The sequence below is a fragment of the Dermacentor andersoni genome, chromosome 9, assembly GCF_023375885.2.
Source record: "Dermacentor andersoni chromosome 9, qqDerAnde1_hic_scaffold, whole genome shotgun sequence".
In the NCBI taxonomy this organism is placed as follows: Eukaryota; Metazoa; Arthropoda; class Arachnida; order Ixodida; family Ixodidae; genus Dermacentor; species Dermacentor andersoni.
The window spans coordinates 27,128,240-27,149,098 of NC_092822.1; the positions used below are offsets into that span (position 1 = coordinate 27,128,240).

The following is a 20,859-nucleotide window of genomic DNA, read 5'->3' on the forward strand; positions in this document are numbered from 1 at the left end:
AGAGACGACTATCTGACGCAATGGCTACGTTGCTCGCCATGTGTTGAGAATTCCAAATTTTCTGCACTAAAGGAGAACAGAAGACGCTGGAGGTCATCGGTAAATTCATAGTCGTACCAAGTGGTGCATACCCTTTACCACGGGTCCGTGTTGCACTTTTATTGTTGAAAACATGTCTTGAATAATGTAGAAGATTTCTGTTTGAAGGGGTACATTTCTTGTGTTGCTTTTTTCTGCATGCATTGTTTATTTGCCCAGATTTCGTTTTCTTTTCAAGGATCTTTTGTGTGGTATTGCATGCAACTGAACGGAGAGAAATAAAAACGTTTCGCGTCATTTTCGATCACTTTTTCCGCAGTTTGGTGCCGTGTCAGCCAAGGTAGTAAAGCACTTAGCATATATTGCTAGCAGACCTTCAAGTAAAGTGGAAATATCAATTTAGCCCGCGATATGGAGTGGTGTAGGACGGAACGCCGTCACGCTTGAGGGCGGTATTTGGTAAAATTAACATTTCATCCTGGGGATAAACAGATCATCTAAGCTCGGGATAAATGAATTATCCTCCTAGTGAATCTGTTCGGACTAGCCGTCTGTATGGTTAGGTGCAAATCAGGACTGAATTATGTCTATTGAGGTGCAACTACATGGGGGCGAACTGTTAATCCTGGTGCTGTTAGTCCCAAAAGGGATTAATTGCTCCGACAGCGCTATTTGTCCTTACAGGGATGAACCCCACACTTTTTCGACTCTCTTCTGCCTTAGAGTGACAGGCGCTGTACTACGTAAGCAAATACTACGGAGCAAGGCGACACACGGTGCATACGGATAGATGATTTCGCACTACGATGGAGGAACGTTTAGCGCTACAATATCTCTCTCACGGTGGGAATAATAGAGAACAGCGAAGTGTAACTGTCACTTCAGCTGCCACTGGGATTCAGTGGGCTATCGCAATTTCACTGATAATTATTGAACAGAAGTTATCTGCCCAATGCCTCTTGCTCGAAAACTGGGACCGATGCGCCGCAAGCGCCGCTTCCCTGCAGCCGATCCATTTGGAACATCCCTGGCATTAATCGTTCTCTCTTCTTTGAAACTCCAATAGGCGTTGTCATCCCCTACATATACGGAGGAAACGAATATTCGACAACTTCGCATAGTTAATCCTTCTCGAATCGAATACAGATTGAACTGCAAGGCCCAATCGATTCCTATTCGAAATTTCGAGTGATCCGCACACCCCTAGAAAAACGGCAATATGAAAGAAAAAAACAAACACACATAACCGCAAAAAAAAAAAAAAAAAGAACCGAAAGTGTTGTGGCGCCATCTGGCTGGCGCAGCTTGCGCAAAGCACGTTCAGCTTCACGCACGAGCCAGAAGAAGAAGGCAACGTCCGTAGGTGGCCATTGTCAATTTTTTCCCGAGCCGCGTCGGCAAGACATTCTCTCCAACGTTACCCGGCCTGCAGCTCATCGAGCAGCGACCAAACCGGACGCATGAGACCCACCGGCAAGGTAGGATACTGGGGAAGGCCATGACAACGTCTCGAAAATGGGAGGTCCTACCAATACAGCCTAAAGGCAACAACTACTAATTGGGCGGGGACGTGGGTTGGCAGCAGTAAACACTAAACGTCGGTAAGGATAACATTTGGGCCCATTACGCGAGCTGTTTATGGTGCCGTCCTCATTCCAGTACGAGTCAGCCGGTAATTTAGGTCGAAGACCTAAATTAAGCCTTTTCACTCTAGAAGTGCTTCAATCTCGTTGCACAGAACACTGTATGAACTTATGACGGCGGACGGATGTTGTGGCGAGCATTATTGGTGCAGTTGGCCTTTATGCCGCGTTTCTCACGTTTATTCGGAGATTGAATGCCTCGGAGAAACGCAGTGAGTATTAGGGACGTTGTAGCTGTGGAGTCGTCTTCATCATTGACCTCTTAAGGTTGTTAATTTTGTATCCAAGTAGAAGAGTATTTTTGCATGCCCTATACCATTGTATTCATTGTATCGCAGACGCCACGGCCGGGGATCGAACCAACGACACTATGCTCGAAATCAATAAGTCGGTTGGTCGGCAGGTCGGTCGATTCAATCATTGGTCGATCGATCGATCGATCGATGAATGAATGAATGAATGAATCGATCGATCGATCGATCGATCACAATCATAGATCAATCAATCATCGATCAATGAATGAATGAATGAATGGATGGATGGATGGATGGATCGATCAATCAATCAATCAATCAATCAATCAATCAATCAATCAATCAATCAATCAATCAATCAATCAATCAATCAATCAATCAATCAATCAATCAATCAATCAATGAAGTGAGCGAGCGAGTCCTGAACTGCCCCTTTCGGCTACTGGTGCGCCTAAACGTTGTAATTGCAACACCCTATAAGCGACACTTTTCGGGAGCGCTGGCCGCGGTTGTGTTTGCGGATGGCACCCTGGACGTCGCAGTGCCTGTAGCTACAAAAACAGCGAACTGGATTACTGTCAGCAAAGACGGTTCTAATGTGGCCACGCGCCATTGCGCACTGTACTATACCAGGTCGTCACTATATACGCTCCCGCTTGTTGTTCCGCTACTCGCCGATGACGGGACGGGCTCAAGTGAGAAAGCGACTAAGCTGCAATCCAGTTGAATTTTCCTGCAGGAAGCCGTGACGACGAAAGGCGGCGAGCAGTCCGGTGGCCGCGCTGTGGACTCGCCAGGGAGCGCGAGTTCATCCCCGCCGTCGCGCAAGGGCAGCCCGCCTCAAAGAAACTTGGCGTCGCCAGCCACAAAGGGTGAGATGAGCGCGCTCGCTCAGCGAAGGAAGTAAAGACGTCGACAGGGCGTTAGACTAACAACTCGTGACTTGCTTTCAGCAGACAGACAGCATAAGTAGATGGGAACAGCTGGTAAACGAAGTGCAGACATTACATGTGCAAGAGCGCCGGTGAAAAGACGCTGCAGGTATTCCAATTATGTTAACGGCTTAGCATTAGTGTCAACAACAAAAAAGGAAAACATATGTACATATTCTTTTTTTTCTCGAAAACTCTCGGAACTCTCGGAAACATTGCAACAATTTGCGTAAGCTGTAAGTTCATATGTAAGTCGAGCATAATTCTTGGACATTACATGCCAGAGCCACGACCCGATCATCAGGTGTAACGAGGAATCCGGGTTAATTCTTTAACGCTTTAATTTATTTCCTGGGTTTTACTTGCAATAACGCCGTTCCGCTTATGACATACGCTCTAGTGGGGAATAATTTTTTACCATTCGGGTATTTTTTTTAACTTGTACTCAACGCACGGTACACAAATGTTTCTGGATTCTGCTCCCATCGAACTGCGGACCTCGCAACGGAGGGGGGTGGGGGCGGAGGTCGAACCCGCAACCTCGTTCTCAGCGGCACAACGTCTTATACGGCCCCCGCGAGCTGCCACGGCGGGTGTCACTAAAGCATAGCTTCTGATGTGCGCGCTAGGCCTGCGTAATTCTTTTCTTTTTCACGAGACAACCACACTGTGAAATACTTTACACCCTTAAAAGTGAAAAAGGGTGTAAATGTGTCTATTTCTAGCACCCTTACGGTGTTAGTTATAGTGAATCCGGCAACATTATTGCTTTCAGGTAGCATGTGTGGGTTTATTGACCGGTCGCCTTCACCCATAAAGCTCACGTTCTCGCGACGCCTGCGGCAGAAAGGACGTTCCACGTCCGCCGCCAAGGTCTGTGAGTGGTGCGCTGGCTAACACTCTCAGGGTTCTACTAGGAGACATATAAATACCCAAGAAACTAGATGGGGAAACCGCGCCACGGCAGCTCAATTGGTAGAGCATCGCACGCGAAATGCGGAGGTTGTGGGTTCGGTCCCCCCCTGCGGCAAGTTGTTTCTTCATCCACTTTCATTTCCATTAATTTATCGTTTCCTTATTTCATTTATAAAGCACGAGTAATTTCCCCTATGTTGTCCTTGGTGTCAGTGTTTCTTGGCTTCTTATGATACCCTTACGGGTGTGATTGTATAACTGTCACCCTATGGGTGTGAGCTGTATTAGACACATTTACACTCTTTTTCACTTTTAAGGGTGTAAATTTTACAGTGCAGTGAATCGCTCAATCAAACAACTATTTTTCGGTCACTTTGTCGAGTGACTCGATCAGTGACTCGACTCGATCGAGTGACGTCAGTCACTCGATCCAGTGATGTCACTCGACGGTGACGATTCGGTGAACGCAGAGGCCACCGATGCCGGGACGCCAGCTCTATCGGCGCCGTCGCCACGCCCGACGCGCGAGCCCAGCATGCTGATCAACGTCCGTAACGTGTGGGCCGACGAGGCGGCCGCTGCGGCGGGGAGATTGTCGCTGGGCGAAGAAGCCGCCTCCCCCAGGTCGTCCACCTCCCACCAGGAGGCGCCCTCCAGCGAATTCTGGAGGCCGCCGCACATGTTCAGGTATGCACGCAGGCGAACACCTATGACTTTTAACGTGAAAGCGTTAAGAAGCCCACGTCGCAGAAAATCCGGCGTCGGCCGGATTTTCGAACCAAATTGCGAACTACGCATACCCGACCACTTTTCTACCACCAAAGTTGCTCATACCTTGTCTTTCATTCTTTACGAAGTTATTCCTCGGAATTTTGAGAAGGGCAGCCCTCAAACAAATGCAATGAAAAACAAAACACCGAAAGCGCATGTCCTTCATGGCAGCTCTTCTCGGACTGAAATGTAACAAAGTGCGAAGCAATAACAGGAGATTGACCCCACGCAAGTGGCAGCGTTGTTACCGCAAAGCTCCGTTCGTGCATAGCATTCGCAGCCAGCGTTTGCCGGTGAACGTTACGGTTACGTAAGCTGCAGTTGCCGGGGAGCATGAAAAGCAGTAAGGGATCTGTGAACGCTATCGCGTTCCACTTTTAAAGGCGAAGCTTAAGCGTCCTCCAGATTTTTTGACATTTTCCTCATCGTGGACGCCATGTTTGAGTACTAGCGCGTCGAGAGGCTGTTTAAAGTTGCGTTCGCAACATAAAAAAAACAATACAAAAAAAAAAAAAAAAAAAGCGCGCGGCTTGCTGCAAGCAATGGAATGCGTGGCGCGGAAACCTCGTCGCCTTTTGTACACAGGGTGTTTCAGCGAACACTTTCAAAAATAAAGGTTTTGTGGCAGACAGCTCAATCACAGCTCATGAGGTGGTCTACTCGAAGCGGCGGACACTACTTGCCGTAACAATTGAAGTGAATAATCGACTAATCAACAAAAATCACTAATCAAGTTTTTAACTAGTTAACTTATGGCCCACATTGCAATTTACAAATTCTAGCCGTGGAGTTGGCAAGGCGGATTCACTTGGAACAAGTTCTCAGGACGACACCAGTTTCGAGATACACATTCCCGAACTTTGCGGAGCAATGCATTGCAGTTCCAGTTACTTGTGTGCTTAAATGCATAAGACGACGTTTTGATAAGAAAGTAACTGGAACGCCAATGCATTTCTACGCAAAGTTCGGGCATGATTATCTCGAAACTGGCATCGTCCTCAGAATTAGTTACAAGTGGATCCGCCTTGCGAACTCCACGGCTAGAATTTGTAAATTGCAATATGGGCAGTAACGTAATTAGTTAAAAACTTAATTAGTGATTTTCTGTTAGACTATTATGCATTTCAAATTTTTTTTGCAAGTAGTATCCGCCTCTTCGAGTAGACCAGCTCATGAACCAGAATGCGATATCTGCCACAGACAACCTTTAAAGAGTTCTGAAAGTGTTCGTTGAAACGCCCTGTTTATCATACCCTCGTTGCACAGATTTTATGACCACTATCACGTCTTATACCTCCCGTGTCATTCCCATAGCCTTATCATAAGAAGCCAACAAACACGCCAAGGACAACACAGGAAAAATTAGTTCTTACTAAGTGTACTAAAGAAATTATAAACTTTTATAATTTCTTTAATACAGTTAGTCAATAGAAGTAATTTCCCCTGTGTTGCCCTTGGTGCCTTTGTTTGCTGGCTTCTTATGATAAGATTAATAAAAAATCGGGCCACTCGGTTAACCCCCTTTATTCTCGTTCATCACTAGCCTTAATGCACACATATATTGTGCGCACTTTACATGTTTTTTCAAGCCTATACACATTGGTGTTACATCTGCCCTTCTAAATTCACAGTTCATGCACCATTGACAGTATTGTGCCACACTACACGCCTACCATCTCGCTTCGAAAAGTAATGAGCTTCCCTTCCCAAAAGACGTGGAGAACGCCCTCTCTCGGCGTCGCTTATCGCATTCGCAGTGATTCAAGCCGAGAACGAATCTGTCCCGTGCTTGCTGCCACGGCAAATACGCCATGACAATCGATGCTGGCGCTTTTTGCCGTCTGAGACATGCCGCACTAGTCTTTTTTTTCCCCTATAGTGTGGACGTACCTTAAAGAAAAAGGTGACAGCGCGCGACAGGCGTGCACGTTTTACGCCGAGGGACAATGGGATAACAGCGATGATCCTCTGAAAAAAAAAAAAAAAAGGTAATCGTCGTGGAAAAACGAAAACGTTGTACGCGTGATAATAAGCTGCACTGACGTCATCGCGGCCACCATGTTTTGATTTGAATTATGTGATTTTGCGTGTCGAAACCCCGGTTTGGTTACGAGGCGCGCTGTAGTGGGTAGGGCTGCGGATCAATTTCGACCCCCAGTTGATCTTCCTTAAACGTGCCTCAATGCACGGGTCGCGAGCGTTTTTGCATTTGCACCCATCGAAATGCGGCCGCGCATTTCCGCGCATCTGGTCCCGCAACCTTCTGCTTAGTAGCGCAGTACGATAGCCGCTAAGCCACCGCCGAGGGTCGCCATATTTGGGTACTATCAGGTTGAGAAGCTGCGTCTGTGACGTCCCGTGAAAACTTTCTAAAAAGATTATATATAAACGAACTAATTACACAGAATTCGTACCGTGAGCCTCGTGAGGCCCTAATAGAAAAGCTTACCTCGTACGAGGTGAAGAAGTACACGTGTCGGAAGCGGTTCGGGCTTTAAATTTCCCTGTAGTGGCACTTCAGATAACGTGCGATCGATATCAGGAGTTCGCGGTTCAAGAGAAGGCGGAAAGCTATACAATGACAGCAAGTTAAGTATCCACTGGCAATCAGCATTAACGAATTCAGGTATCGCTTACTGACTCGTTATTTGGCCTGTCCTAGCTAGTACCAGGTGAATATTAAAAGCGCCAGTAGCGATAGGTTCAGGTACGCCGCTTAGTACAGGGCGCCGTACCACTTATCGCCAAGGTCATCTCCGGCCATCTAGAACCGTAGTCAGCTCGCAAAGGCCAGTGTGCTGGTATCAGGCTTTTATACCATTATCGAGGCCAAGCGCACTGTACAAAGCCCATCGAGAACATTCGTAGGAGTGAAGGTGGGGAGAGGGAGGTGCGGGGCGGGGGCGGGGTGAGAACATGGCGTCTACTGCAGCAGATTCTCGCCATAATCGCTAACGTTATCGTTAACCCGTTCACACCTGGTGAGGAGGCGGGCGCTACCGACATGTGCTATAAATAACGCACACACCTGTGCCCACACCAGGCAGATATGCCATCTCCGTAAGAAGGATGTAGGGTTGGGTTTGTTTGCAAAACATGCTTTAAAGTCTGAAAAAAAAAAACAGCGCAGGGAAAGCAGAGGGGACAGGAGAGCGAACAAGCGCTCTGTTCTCTCTTCTGCCCCCTCTGTTGTCCTTGCGCTGTGTTTCAATCTTGAAACCATCTACGTAGCCCGACGTCACCATCGAGACTCACGTGCTCGCGATATACGCATGTCATGCGGCGCAGACGTCCGGCTTTAGATGGCGGGGGCATATAAGCGACGTCTTCTCATCTACGAAAGTGTCACGCGATATCAAAACCCCGAAGTAAACTGTAGGAGATCTTGGTCTCGCTCATCAGGCGTCCGTGACTTACGTCGCGCGTGTCACACACTCTGTAGCTGCTTGTAACGTTGTGACGTCAGCGTTTCGCAATGCCGCCACGACACACAGCCAGACTGCATATCATATTGACCGCAAATAAAGACGGGGACGGCGGAAGAGGACACATAAACGACACGGGCGTCATTATTTGCGGTCAATATGATATGCAGTAAAAACCAACTAAGGCCAAACTGAAGTTCTTCTGACACAGCCAGACGGCGGCGTCTCCCAAGACCACGACGGACAGCCGCTTCCACTGCAACCGGCGTGACGCGTTTCTCGTGAGCTTCGGCTTCTGCCTGGGCGTCTCCGGCTTCTGGCGCTTTCCCGCACTGATGGCCGAGCACGGAGGTGAGAGCATCGCACCGTGAAAAAAAAAAGAAAACCTCTGACCTTTCATTGCTTTAACTGCGTCATCACTAGACTTTCTTCATAAGTGATTGAGAAATATGTGTTTGTTATCAGTTGAAGAAATAAGTAAATAAACGATAACTGCATCAGATACTAGGTGACCCGGGCCTCAATCGTCGTCCCTGTTGGATGCCTCGTTATCACGATCACAACAGCCCCGGAGAATGTTATGTTGCCCCTCATATGAAATTAGGGAAATGAGGGGGGGGGGGGGGAGGAATACTTGGACAGTACCTATTGCAGTGCGCGTTACAATCGAGTAATTACGGTATCACATACACTCTTAAGCAAAACTACACCCTTTTGGCCACACAACAGTAATCGTCATCTGTCTTGTCCGCATTTCCTTTCTTTAACGCGGCGAGCCCAAATACTTCCAAGTCACGAACGGCATGCCCGTTATCAGCAAGACAGAGCATTCTCGACAGGAAAGTAGCGAGCGCAGCGTTTTCAAGGAAGCAAACGCAAGTAAGACAGATCACGATTATTGTTGTGGGGCAAATATACACCCCATAGGGTGCACATTTAAGAGTCTACAACCGATTGCCGTATACACAAGCAACTAGAGTAATTTATCACTCGTATAGCAGTCAAACTCTGCTCAATTATATTACTTTCGACATTAAGCTCAGCCCTCATATAATTCTTCACGCGATGGGCAGTGACTCTCTGCATTTCTGTAATAACTTCTACGAGTGTGCTCGAGCTAAGCTCAGCGAACAGTTTTCTCGAAGCGCGATCAACTGGTTGATTCCGTGCTGCCGCAGCATCCTTCCTGTTGGCGTGTATGGTGATCTACGTGCTGATGGCCCAGCCCGTGTTCTACCTGGAGCTGGCGATGGGCCAGTTCGTCGGCTCCGGCGTCACCAGGCTCAACAAATGCTTCCCCCTGCTCAATGGCAAGTGTCATTAGGGAGGCTCGTATACGCGCGAGGCTGCTCTAGCGTGACGTCACGAGCTCGCGGCGGCGAGTGAATTCTTCTCGTACCTATAAGTGGGCCTGTAAACGATGTGCAATGATTTCGACCACGCTTGGCTAACATTGCGTTATCACGTGTGTTTCTACTTTGGGCTTTTAACCAAACGCACTTGTGCGTACATCGCCTATATTTTAGCCACTTCCATGCAACGTTATAAAGCCCTGTAGAAAGTTCAATTGTACGAGTATGATTAGGAGCATCTGTATGTCTCACATTTATCAAAGGAAACGTTTCTATACCTCGTAATTCTTTGTAAAAAACTCACGATTTGGTGCGCACTATGGTGAGTTCGCGTACGCTCGTCGCACGTTAATTTTTCTGTTAGACACCTCCAAAGCGGTGGAAGTCCGCCCGTATCGCCACAAGAACCTGTAGCTTAGCTCGTTCCATGAAACCCACGACTGCGAGATCCTTCAGGCGGATTCAAGCACCTTGTACAAGTTGGAAGTCCCGTGTTCACGCCTCTGCCTGTTTCTGTACGGCAGCAGGCATCGGCTACGTGACCGTGTGGTACTGCTTCCTGCTCGCCTCCTGCCACTCCTTGCGAGTCACCTACGCGGTGTTCTTCCTTCTCTACGGAAGCGCGCAAAGCGTCCCGTGGGCCCACTGCAGGGACAGCTGGAGCACGGACTGCATCACGCCGGACACCGAATTCGTACGTGGCTCTCGCTCCGCCCCTCCTGACACCGCGCGCAAGCCGAGAAGCTCAAGTGGCTGACAGCGGAAGTTAAAAGCTTGCGCAATCGGGTCGAGCAGCATTGGAACAGGGATCCGACGCACAAATCAATCAATCAATCAATCAATCAATCAATCAATCAATCAATCAATCAATCAATCAATCAATCAATCAATCAATCAATCAATCAATCAATCAATCAATTGAATCTGAATCAATCAATCAATCAATTGAATATTAATCACTCATTCAGATATTTATAAATTCAATTGAATATTAATCACTCATTCAGATATTTAGAAATTCAATTGAATATTAATCACTCATTCAGATATTTAGAAATTCAGTTAATCAACAGACCAATATATGTGACAACTATTTGTCAATCGGCCAGTGAAGTCAGCTGAAGAAAAACGTTTAGAATGATTAAATCAGACAACTAACCTATAGAAATAAGTCACGCACTCACAGATTCAATCAGTGAATCGGTCAATAATAAATTGAGCGACAATTCAGTCAGTCAAGTCAGCTGAACCGGAACATTTAGAATGAAAGAATGAATGAATCAGTCAATAAAAGAATCAGCCGTTCAACTGCACACAAATTCAATCAAATCAATGAATCGGTCAGTAAATCAATCGAGCAACTATGCTGTCGGTCGTCAGCTAGACTGGAGCATTAGGAATGAAAGAGTAAACTAACGGTCAAGCAATTATCCATTCATTGAAAAAATTATTAAATCAGTCATTCAACAAATAAACCTTTCAATGAATTACTCAATCAGCACTCCTCCCCCTCACCTCCCCCTTTCTTAGTCATTTGTTAAGGCAAAGAAAGAACTCAATCTTAAGTTGCAAAAGACCAAGGATTTCTTTTTTTCGCGTTCTCCTGCACAATTTGTGAAGAAATAACCCACGAAAATTTTGGTCTTCTATTTTACCTCGCGATGCTTCATCAACTTCTTTCAGAATAGATAATGACGTCATCAACGACCCGGCGGTGATATCCGATGCTTTCAACAGGTATTTCCAGTCCGTGTTTGTTTCCGATAACAACTTTGTCCCGACACTTACCAATAGAGTTTCTTCTGAAGCAATCAGTGACGTTGAGATAAACTGCGAAGGCATCCTCAACCTTATATTAAACCTGAATGTTAAGAAGTGCACCGGTCCGGACGGGATACACAATGCGTTCCTTGTTCTTTATTCGTTGAGGTCATCGAAATATCTGTCAGTCATATTCAGAAAGTCCTTATCATCCGCTACTGTACCTTCTTCATGGAAGTTAGCCAAAGTGCTCCCTCTTTATAAATCTGAAGATAAGCACTGTTTGTCGAACTAAAGGCCAATTTCACTGACGTCACAGTCATGCAAAATGCTGGAGCACGTCATTCATAAGCCCATCACACTCTTTCTGGAATCAAATAATTTACTGTCTGGCATGCAACATGGGTTTAGGCGCGGTTTTAGCACGATAACGTAGCTAGCTGAGTTCACGCATGACATTTCATTTAACCTTGATGTAGGCAACCAGGTTGATGCCATTTTTATAGATTTCTCGAAGGCATTTGACACCGTTTTACATTCTGAACTTATTGCTAAACTTAATGCTGTACTGAATAATCCTCATTTAGTTAACTGGATTTTAAGCTTGCTCTCATTTCGTTCCCAGTTCGTCTCTTACAGTTCGACTGACTCCGCTACTGTTGATGTGACGTGAGGTGTGCCCCAAGGCTCCGTCCTTGGGCCGCTTCTTCTTTTTATTACATATAAACGACTTGCCACTTCACTGCTCTTCTAACATCCGTCTTTATGCTGATGACTGCTTTCTATATGAAGTGATTAACTCTTCTAATGATTATTATCGCCTTCAAGAGTCGTTTTCTAGGTTTTGCGATTGGTGTAACACTTAGCAAATGAACATTACTTTCAATAAGAGCGTTCTCATGTCTTCCTGCAACAAATCTTCCCCCTCCCTTTTTAGTTACTCGCTCAATGGCTGTGCTGTAGATAAGGTTTCGGAGTATAAGTATCTTGGTGTCATTTTCACGCATAACATGTCATGATCTAAACACATTGATTACATATGCAGTAAAGCACTAAAACAATTAGGTTATTTGAGGCGAACGCTAACTCGATATCCTAAAGACACAAAGTTACTAATGTATAAATCTCTGATCCGCCCTGTTCTTGATTATGCATCTGTAGTTTGGAGCCCGCATAAGCAGTTAGAGATTAATGAGCTAGAAGGAATACAGAAAAAAGCTGTGCGATTTATATGTCATCGTTACGATCGCGACTATTCGCCCTCTTCAACACTTTCTTCCTTGAACCTAAACACACTCTCTTCTCATCGCCGTGTGAAATCATTAAAATTATTGCATTGAATTGTCGATTCTTTGGTTAGGCTCTCAAATGATAATTACATTAACTTCGCGCCAGGATCATCAACGAGAAGACATCATGACCTAAACTTGATACCCTACTACGCACGTACTAACATGTTCAAATTCAGCTTTTTTTCCCGCTCAATCGAAGACTGGAATTCATTACCTGGGTCCATTCGCTCATGCTCATCCCGAGTTTTCGCAACCGCCATCCTAGATGCATAATCGTGCTCACCCATGCCCGGTAGCCTTTGTATATAACTTCTTGTGTATTTTCCTTTCATCAGTGCTCTTTGTAAAAGTGTTCACTTGTGTTTACCGCTGTATACTCCTATGCACTTTCTGTACCTTTTCTCAACCCACTCCTGTTATAGCGCAAATTACGCTGCAGTATGTATAAATAAAATAAGTAAATAAATTAAAGTCAGCTGGGCACAAATACAGAAAGTTTTTCATTTGCAAGTCCTTTCTGACATTGGCTAGCACCATTCGCTAATGATACGTCTCGCATTAGGATTGCGGAAAAATGCTCTTACAAACAATTTTAGCGTAAGACGTTTCTACGAAAATGTGCTTTGAATAGGAACATTAAAAATCAATCAATGAATCAACCAATCACTCACAAATTGAATGAAGAAATAAACAATCATTTGACTGATCAATCACCAAATCAGTCAGTCAAGTGTCTGATCGATCACTTCGTTAATCTGAAAGGCCAATAGTGAATTTTAGTCTGCTCATATGCGTTTGATAGTTTACGGGATACCGCCGTACCGAAGGCGTAGACGGCAAGCAGCAGTGCGCTGGTAGCGACATCACGGGACCTTTTAACAGGAGAAGACGGAATCATTAATTTTATGGCGATGATATTCTACTCAGCTTCCTGAATGAAAGCGTTCGCAGTAACATAGTCATTACTTGTCACTCTCCCCTCTTGATGGCTCATCCAAGACAAAAATGTTTCAGACGCGTTGTTGTTACGCACAGCGTCACACGACGTCGACATCAGTGCCGTTACTCCGTTCAGCGTGTCCGGTTTTTATGTAACCAATAATATGTGCAACCGAGAAGCATTTAAAACTTTTTTTTGTGTTGCATGAGTCATCAAAAAAAAAAAAAGACCAATGCCAGGTACAGATTACAGACAGGCTAAAGCTACCGACAACCGCATGCCAACTCGCTGACGTGCTCTCTTGAGCGTTTGTCGCATGCATCTCCTCGACATGCAGCTTCGTTGCAAGTACGTACAGCTGCTCGTCCAGCCTGCCGTCAACGAGAGTGAGGCGCTGGCGCAGCCGAGCGACACCTACTGCATCAACGCATCGCGGACACCGCCGGAGGCCTACTTCACGTACGAGGACGTTCGTGTCTACTCTCGAAATCGCGGGAACTTTCTCTGCCGAAGGTAGAGACAAAGTGACGACACGTTTGACTCCGCCATCGAAGGGGAAGGACGCGCATAATGTACGCGCTTTATGAAATCGGCGTATTTTAACGCAATATCGTTAAGGGGCCCCGCCCAGTGTCGCAGAAGATCCGGTGTCGGCGTCGGCGTCAGCGGAGTTGTCCGTGAGCAAAAACTTCCGTACATATTTAGGTATATGTATATGCCACGCCTTGCTATATGACGCGTGATATCTGCGCGTTACATTACCACATCTTTTTATCACTAAGGTTGCTCCTACCTCGTCTTACATTCTTGAAGTTATTGCTCGGAGTTTTTTTAGAATGACTGCCTACAAACAAATGTCATGAAACAAAACACCGGCAGCGCATACCTTTTATGTCGTCTTCTCAAATTTAAATATGAGAAGTGCGAAACAATAACAGAAACCTGAAGAAGGTGTAATTCTTCTTGTGCGGCTTTGCACTACCTCCGGGATCTGACCACGCAAGAGGACGGGTTTCTATCAGAAAGGTCGCCTTCGTACATAGCGTTCGCCGCCAGCGTTTCCCAGTAAACATTACGGTTACATAAGCTGCAATTGCCTGGAAGCGTGAGAAGCAGACAGGGATCTTTGAATGCTATCGCGTTCCACTCATAAAGGCGAAGCTTAAGCATCCTCCAAGTTTTTAGTATGCTATGCAGCATCCATCCATCCATCCATCCATCCATCCATCCATCCATCCATCCATCCATCCATCCATCCATCCATCCATCCATCCATCCATCCATCCATCCATCCATCCATCCATCCATCCATCCATCCATCCATCCATCCATCCATCCATCCATCCATCCATCCATCCATCCATCCATCCATCCATCCATCCATCCATCCATCCATCCATCCATCCATCCATCCATCCATCCATCCATCCATCCATCCATCCATCCATCCATCCATCCATCCATCCATCCATCCATCCATCCATCCATCCATCCATCCATCCATCCATCCATCCATCCATCCATCCATCCATCCATCCATCCATCCATCCATCCATCCATCCATCCATCCATCCATCCATCCATCCATCCATCCATCCATCCATCCATCCATCCATCCATCCATCCATCCATCCATCCATCCATCCATCCATCCATCCATCCATCCATCCATCCATCCATCCATCCATCCATCCATCCATCCATCCATCCATCCATCCATCCATCCATCCATCCATCCATCCATCCATCCATCCATCCATCCATCCATCCATCCATCCATCCATCCATCCATCCATCCATCCATCCATCCATCCATCCATCCATCCATCCATCCATCCATCCATCCATCCATCCATCCATCCATCCATCCATCCATCCATCCATCCATCCATCCATCCATCCATCCATCCATCCATCCATCCATCCATCCATCCATCCATCCATCCATCCATCCATCCATCCATCCATCCATCCATCCATCCATCCATCCATCCATCCATCCATCCATCCATCCATCCATCCATCCATCCATCCATCCATCCATCCATCCATCCATCCATCCATCCATCCATCCATCCATCCATCCATCCATCCATCCATCCATCCATCCATCCATCCATCCATCCATCCATCCATCCATCCATCCATCCATCCATCCATCCATCCATCCATCCATCCATCCATCCATCCATCCATCCATCCATCCATCCATCCATCCATCCATCCATCCATCCATCCATCCATCCATCCATCCATCCATCCATCCATCCATCCATCCATCCATCCATCCATCCATCCATCCATCCATCCATCCATCCATCCATCCATCCATCCATCCATCCATCCATCCATCCATCCATCCATCCATCCATCCATCCATCCATCCATCCATCCATCCATCCATCCATCCATCCATCCATCCATCCATCCATCCATCCATCCATCCATCCATCCATCCATCCATCCATCCATCCATCCATCCATCCATCCATCCATCCATCCATCCATCCATCCATCCATCCATCCATCCATCCATCCATCCATCCATCCATCCATCCATCCATCCATCCATCCATCCATCCATCCATCCATCCATCCATCCATCCATCCATCCATCCATCCATCCATCCATCCATCCATCCATCCATCCATCCATCCATCCATCCATCCATCCATCCATCCATCCATCCATCCATCCATCCATCCATCCATCCATCCATCCATCCATCCATCCATCCATCCATCCATCCATCCATCCATCCATCCATCCATCCATCCATCCATCCATCCATCCATCCATCCATCCATCCATCCATCCATCCATCCATCCATCCATCCATCCATCCATCCATCCATCCATCCATCCATCCATCCATCCATCCATCCATCCATCCATCCATCCATCCATCCATCTATCTATCTATCTATCTATCTATCTATCTATCTATCTATCTAGCTAGCTAGCTAGCTAGTTAGGTATTGACTCACTTCTTTATTTACAAGAATACTGCAGTCCTGAAAAGGGCCCACAGAAGAAGGCCATATTGTAGCACAAATAACAATAACATTGAAACTAGACAACCACAATGAACTAGTTATATAAAGCTGAACACGCTAACCGAAAAAAAAATTGTCAGTTTCGCCATAGAGGCGAAGAATTGATTGCGATAGCAAATTATTAGACATCCATGCGAAGAAAGGTTAGTCGTTTCAAGCTGCATAAACTGCTGTAAACATTCGCTTAGATACTAAATACAAGCCTGTTCTCGCGCGAGCGCAGGCAAACGCTAAAATAACTCGCTCGACGATCGCGAATAGTCGCTGTCAGAACGCTGGCGTGATGAAAAAGCGGCAGCAGCAGCGAGCGGATTCCTTTTCGTGCTGCCCCTGGCTGCAACGTCAAACAAGTGCGCGAGAGCACAGCCCACACGACGCCATCAGCTATAACCAGCTGGCTTAGCCTTCGAACCCAGCGCAGATTGCCTCCAAGATAGGACTCGCGCGCCCGAGTTCAGCTACCGCCACTGGAGTATAGGGGAAAAGATGCGCACTAACCTTCCGCCTACCCCCCTCCCCCTGCCCCCCCCCCCCTTCTAGCGCGCACATCTCGGCTCACTCGCAACTGAGCGCTTGTTGTGAGGAAATGCTTGTTTGCGTTTCATACTTCATGTTTCGTCGACTCTGCGCTCTAACACGAGTTTCAGCCCTTTACTACACGCTGTCGAGTCGCAATGCAAACAAGGCAGGTCGGTGTGCAGGGACTACGTGCTCCAGCGCAGCAGCGGCATCCACGAGATCGGCGCCATGCGGTTGGAACTGCTCGTCTTCATGACGGTCGTGTGGGTCATCGTGTTCGGCGTGTCCAGCCAGAAGCCGGACGTCGTTCACGCTGTGAGTGCCGCGTGGCGATGACAGCACAGAGAAGTATAAAACAGGCTTGCCCACCGCGGTTTTGTGCATGCGTTAACGAACACCAGGTGGCTTGCACGATTTACCCGGAGTCTTCCACTGACTATGTAGAGTAAGCCGCTGTTGTAGTTTAGGGGTCGTTGAGCACCACAGTTGCATTTTTAGATAGAGACGAACGAGGAAAGTAAGAGCAGCATTAAGTATAGGCGCCCGTTGCTTAGCAACAAACAAAAAGGAACGTATACACACGATGGAGCACTGTAAGAGCTCGGCATCATAGTAGGGCCTGTTGCTCATTATGTAAGAGTTACGCGAAAACAGCAGTGGGTGCACTTCGACCGCCTCACTCGATATAAACCCCAATGCACGTGCAACTAAAGCAAGTGGCAAACAAAAATATGGTAGCTGGAGGTAAACAGCTTTGTTGTAATATCAGAGCGGCTGTAGATAACCATAACTGGTTCGCACTATAGTGGATTATGCCAGAAAGTGATCCGCAGGCTATTTGTGTCTTCTCAAGTGAATTCCTGCTGTGCGGACAGTTCTGATAAAGAAAGGTTCCTTCTTAAGAATCTATCGGCCGCGAATATATTTTGGAAATAAACATCTGGACTCGCTATGCTACTTGTCGTGTACCACTTTTCGTGAAAGTGAACGTAGCCAATGTTGAACAGGAGGGTTGGGCCCCCTCGATGACAGGTCTACCAAGCGCTGTTCTGGGTGGCGATGCTGTGCTTCGTTCCGTTCATGGTCGACAGCACTTACCAACACTTCACCATTAGAGGACTCCTCGAGATCCTGACGCCGGATATGAGTGTGCTGGCCAGCAGCAAGGTGAGTCAGACCCAGTTCAAACACGTAAACTCCAATTTCCGACTCCAATTCTAGAATCATAATTATGGTGCCACGCGGGCAAGCCCTTTTACGTGCTTTACACTGCGCCCTCATATGTTGCCGATGAGCAGGTGCTGAATGTAGTGTGTCTGTTACTATATGCAGTCAAGTATCCAAAGCCAGTTGGCAACTATGTAGCTTGAATGCCGTTACATGCCCGAATATGTTTTTACTGAAAATACAAACGCACTTGGCAACCCTGTAAACTCAGAATTGGCGGATTAAAGCACTGTTTGTTCCTGCCATGTCCGTCATCATCCAATCAATCGCTACAGTTCAAGACAACACTTTTAATACAAGATGGTGCTGCAGGAATTTGTCGCAGAGAGGTCATGCTTCTCTATTAAAGTGATTATTTGATGGCACCTTAAGAGTTGCGAATCTCAAAGCCTGGCATACAAAACAATAACCAAACACTCAGTGCCCTTCCACTCTGTGAAGAAGGATGACCAGCGAAGCTGTGTATGTGGGCCCCTTAATGGCGAACTGCACCTCCACCGCGGGTCGGCCCGCTATTGCACTATCTTGGGGATCGGCCCACGTATCGCGAGTGCTTAACGCCTGCTTCACTTGCGCCATGGTCGGCCCGGCATTTCACTATCTTCGGGATCTTTTGCCTACACACGGACACGATCCTGGGGGAACTAGCCCTAACAGCTTCGCTGTTAAAAAAAAAAAAGAAAAAAGACCGTCTCCGTTCCTGTGTATTCAGATACCAGCTCCCGAGCCATAGCTTCTGCCTAACATTTAGAAAAAGGAAAAAGAAAAACACGAAAATATCGAGAAGGTTGATAGAAGATGAACGTGACAAAGCAATTTTTCCAGACGTCTGCTGCGTGGCTTTGAACTCCGATGGATGGAGCTTGAAAAACCAAACGCAGGCAGAACAGTGCCATCATGCTCCTGGAAAATATGTGTGGTGCCGGGCAGACTGGGTGGGTGGTACAATTGTGAGCGTTGTAAATTTCGCCGCCTTTTCGGCTGTCATTGGCTTGCAGAGCAACTACGCGCTTTGCGGTTGGATGAAAACGCCAGTGGGGTAGAATGGCCGATGCGGCTCTGCAATTGCTTCTGGCGCATACGGCCGGCAGAAGAATGGCATTCGAGATCTGATTCTGCTACTCTGAGAAATCTGTCACTCGGCGCTGAATTTGGACGCCATCCATCGATAGCACGGCAGCATTTGACAATGCCCAGGGGTCCAGTCTTATAACATTTCGGAAAGCGAATTGTTTGCTTGTTCTCGCCTCTTTGTTCAAGAATGTGCCACCGGCAAAAAGCGCCATTCTGGCTCTCTAGTACTGGGTTATTCAAACTAATCACGCGAGGGAAAGCGAATGGTTCGCTTTCCGAATCGTCATAATATCGCTTCCAAGAGGTATCATCCATGGATGTACGAACCTACTGACGGGTGCGTATGTGCGTGAATCAACGGCTGACACAACACACGCACAGATGGACGGACGGACGTGCGTGCAAGGATAAGTGGATGGATGGGCATTGTGAGCATACAGTTAATGAGGGTTGATGTCCCCAAGCTGTTGTAATAGGTGGTACGCGTCAAAAACAAGGCGCCCGTGACGTGTTTCCGGCTCCACAGTCTCTTCAGGCGCACGCACTCTCCATAAGGACGACCTTCGAGATTACCTCACATTTCCCAGAGTGAGCCATGACTGGGGTGTGAATTTGAACGTGACCCAGTATGTCAAGCGCACAAAGATTGTCTGATGAAAATGGAAGCAGCGAAACGCCGAACAAATGGTTTAAACGCCGAAATGGTTCAAAAAACTTCAAGATGTTTAGGCTTCCGTACGGAGGCCTTGCTCACCTTGTGTCATGGGTTCAAAAAGCATCTAAGGAGGTTGGCTTGCAAAGCATTGCTACCATACATGTATCATGCGTTGCCAATTTCTCATTCCTCTAGCACTTTGTTGGCTCCGGAGTGCGCTGTAGTAATGCGCGTATTGGCGCAATGCACTGTTAATTTCAGGTGTGGCTCGACGCAGCCGAGCATTCGCTGTTTTCTCTGGGCACGTCCAGTGGTCTCGTGTTCTTTCTGGGCTCGCGGTGCAAGTACGGAAGCTGTTTCGAAAGGTACGGTGACGTCACATTTTTGCGTTCGTTCAAGGGGCGGAACACACCCATGCCTTGTTCTGTTTTACTTTTTCTTCTGCCGTTCGTTGTTTTGCACAATCGGCCATATCCTGTAGCCCTGTCATGCGAATAATTTGTTGACCCTTTGAGTGAATGTACTCTGCTGTTAGTGACATTGGCAGGCCGTCACAGGGAAAGACCTAGTGATGCTCGCTGCAGAACGCGCTCGGTGGCAAGTGTATCTGAGACGAGCTGGCGGGCGCTCGCCCCACAGCTCTGGGGGGCTATTCTGTAAGAGTCCACCTAGTGGACTGTCCATTTCGTCCGCTGCTGATTGGCTGGGGCCGCTCGTATTCATCCTCTCTCGTACAGCTACATCCAATCAGCAGCCGCCGAAATGGACAGTCCACAAGGTGGACGTTTACAGAATACCCCACCCCCCCCGTGGTTACGCTGATTTTGTCGCCAGCTCCCTGGTCCCGAGAAAACGACGATGCAGCGTGAAGGGCCTTTCATAGCGGCAAGCTCGCCGGTGAAGCATTATCTTTCTGGAAGAGATGCCGGGTACAACAATGCTAAACGCCGATGCTAAGAGCCCCGAGCTAAAGCCTCCCCTTAACCCTGAGTGAGAACTTCGT

At 47.1% G+C, this 20,859-nt stretch overlaps 1 protein-coding gene across 1 annotated transcript in view; it reads left to right on the top strand.

The window, feature by feature from the left end:
* The first annotated feature begins 2,274 nt into the window (after positions 1 to 2,274).
* The window catches only part of LOC126527508 (sodium-dependent dopamine transporter-like), a 35,256-nt gene continuing 16,671 nt past the window's right edge, over positions 2,275 to 20,859 (top strand). The window contains exons 1-9 of the mRNA XM_055068786.1: positions 2,275 to 2,808; positions 4,254 to 4,470; positions 8,191 to 8,330; positions 9,158 to 9,289; positions 9,856 to 10,025; positions 13,662 to 13,783; positions 17,083 to 17,215; positions 17,933 to 18,067; positions 20,118 to 20,221. Of these exons, the coding sequence (XP_054924761.1) occupies positions 4,319 to 4,470; positions 8,191 to 8,330; positions 9,158 to 9,289; positions 9,856 to 10,025; positions 13,662 to 13,783; positions 17,083 to 17,215; positions 17,933 to 18,067; positions 20,118 to 20,221 (1,088 nt within the window). The 5' untranslated portion in view covers positions 2,275 to 2,808; positions 4,254 to 4,318. The remainder of the gene's footprint in view (positions 2,809 to 4,253; positions 4,471 to 8,190; positions 8,331 to 9,157; positions 9,290 to 9,855; positions 10,026 to 13,661; positions 13,784 to 17,082; positions 17,216 to 17,932; positions 18,068 to 20,117; positions 20,222 to 20,859) is intronic.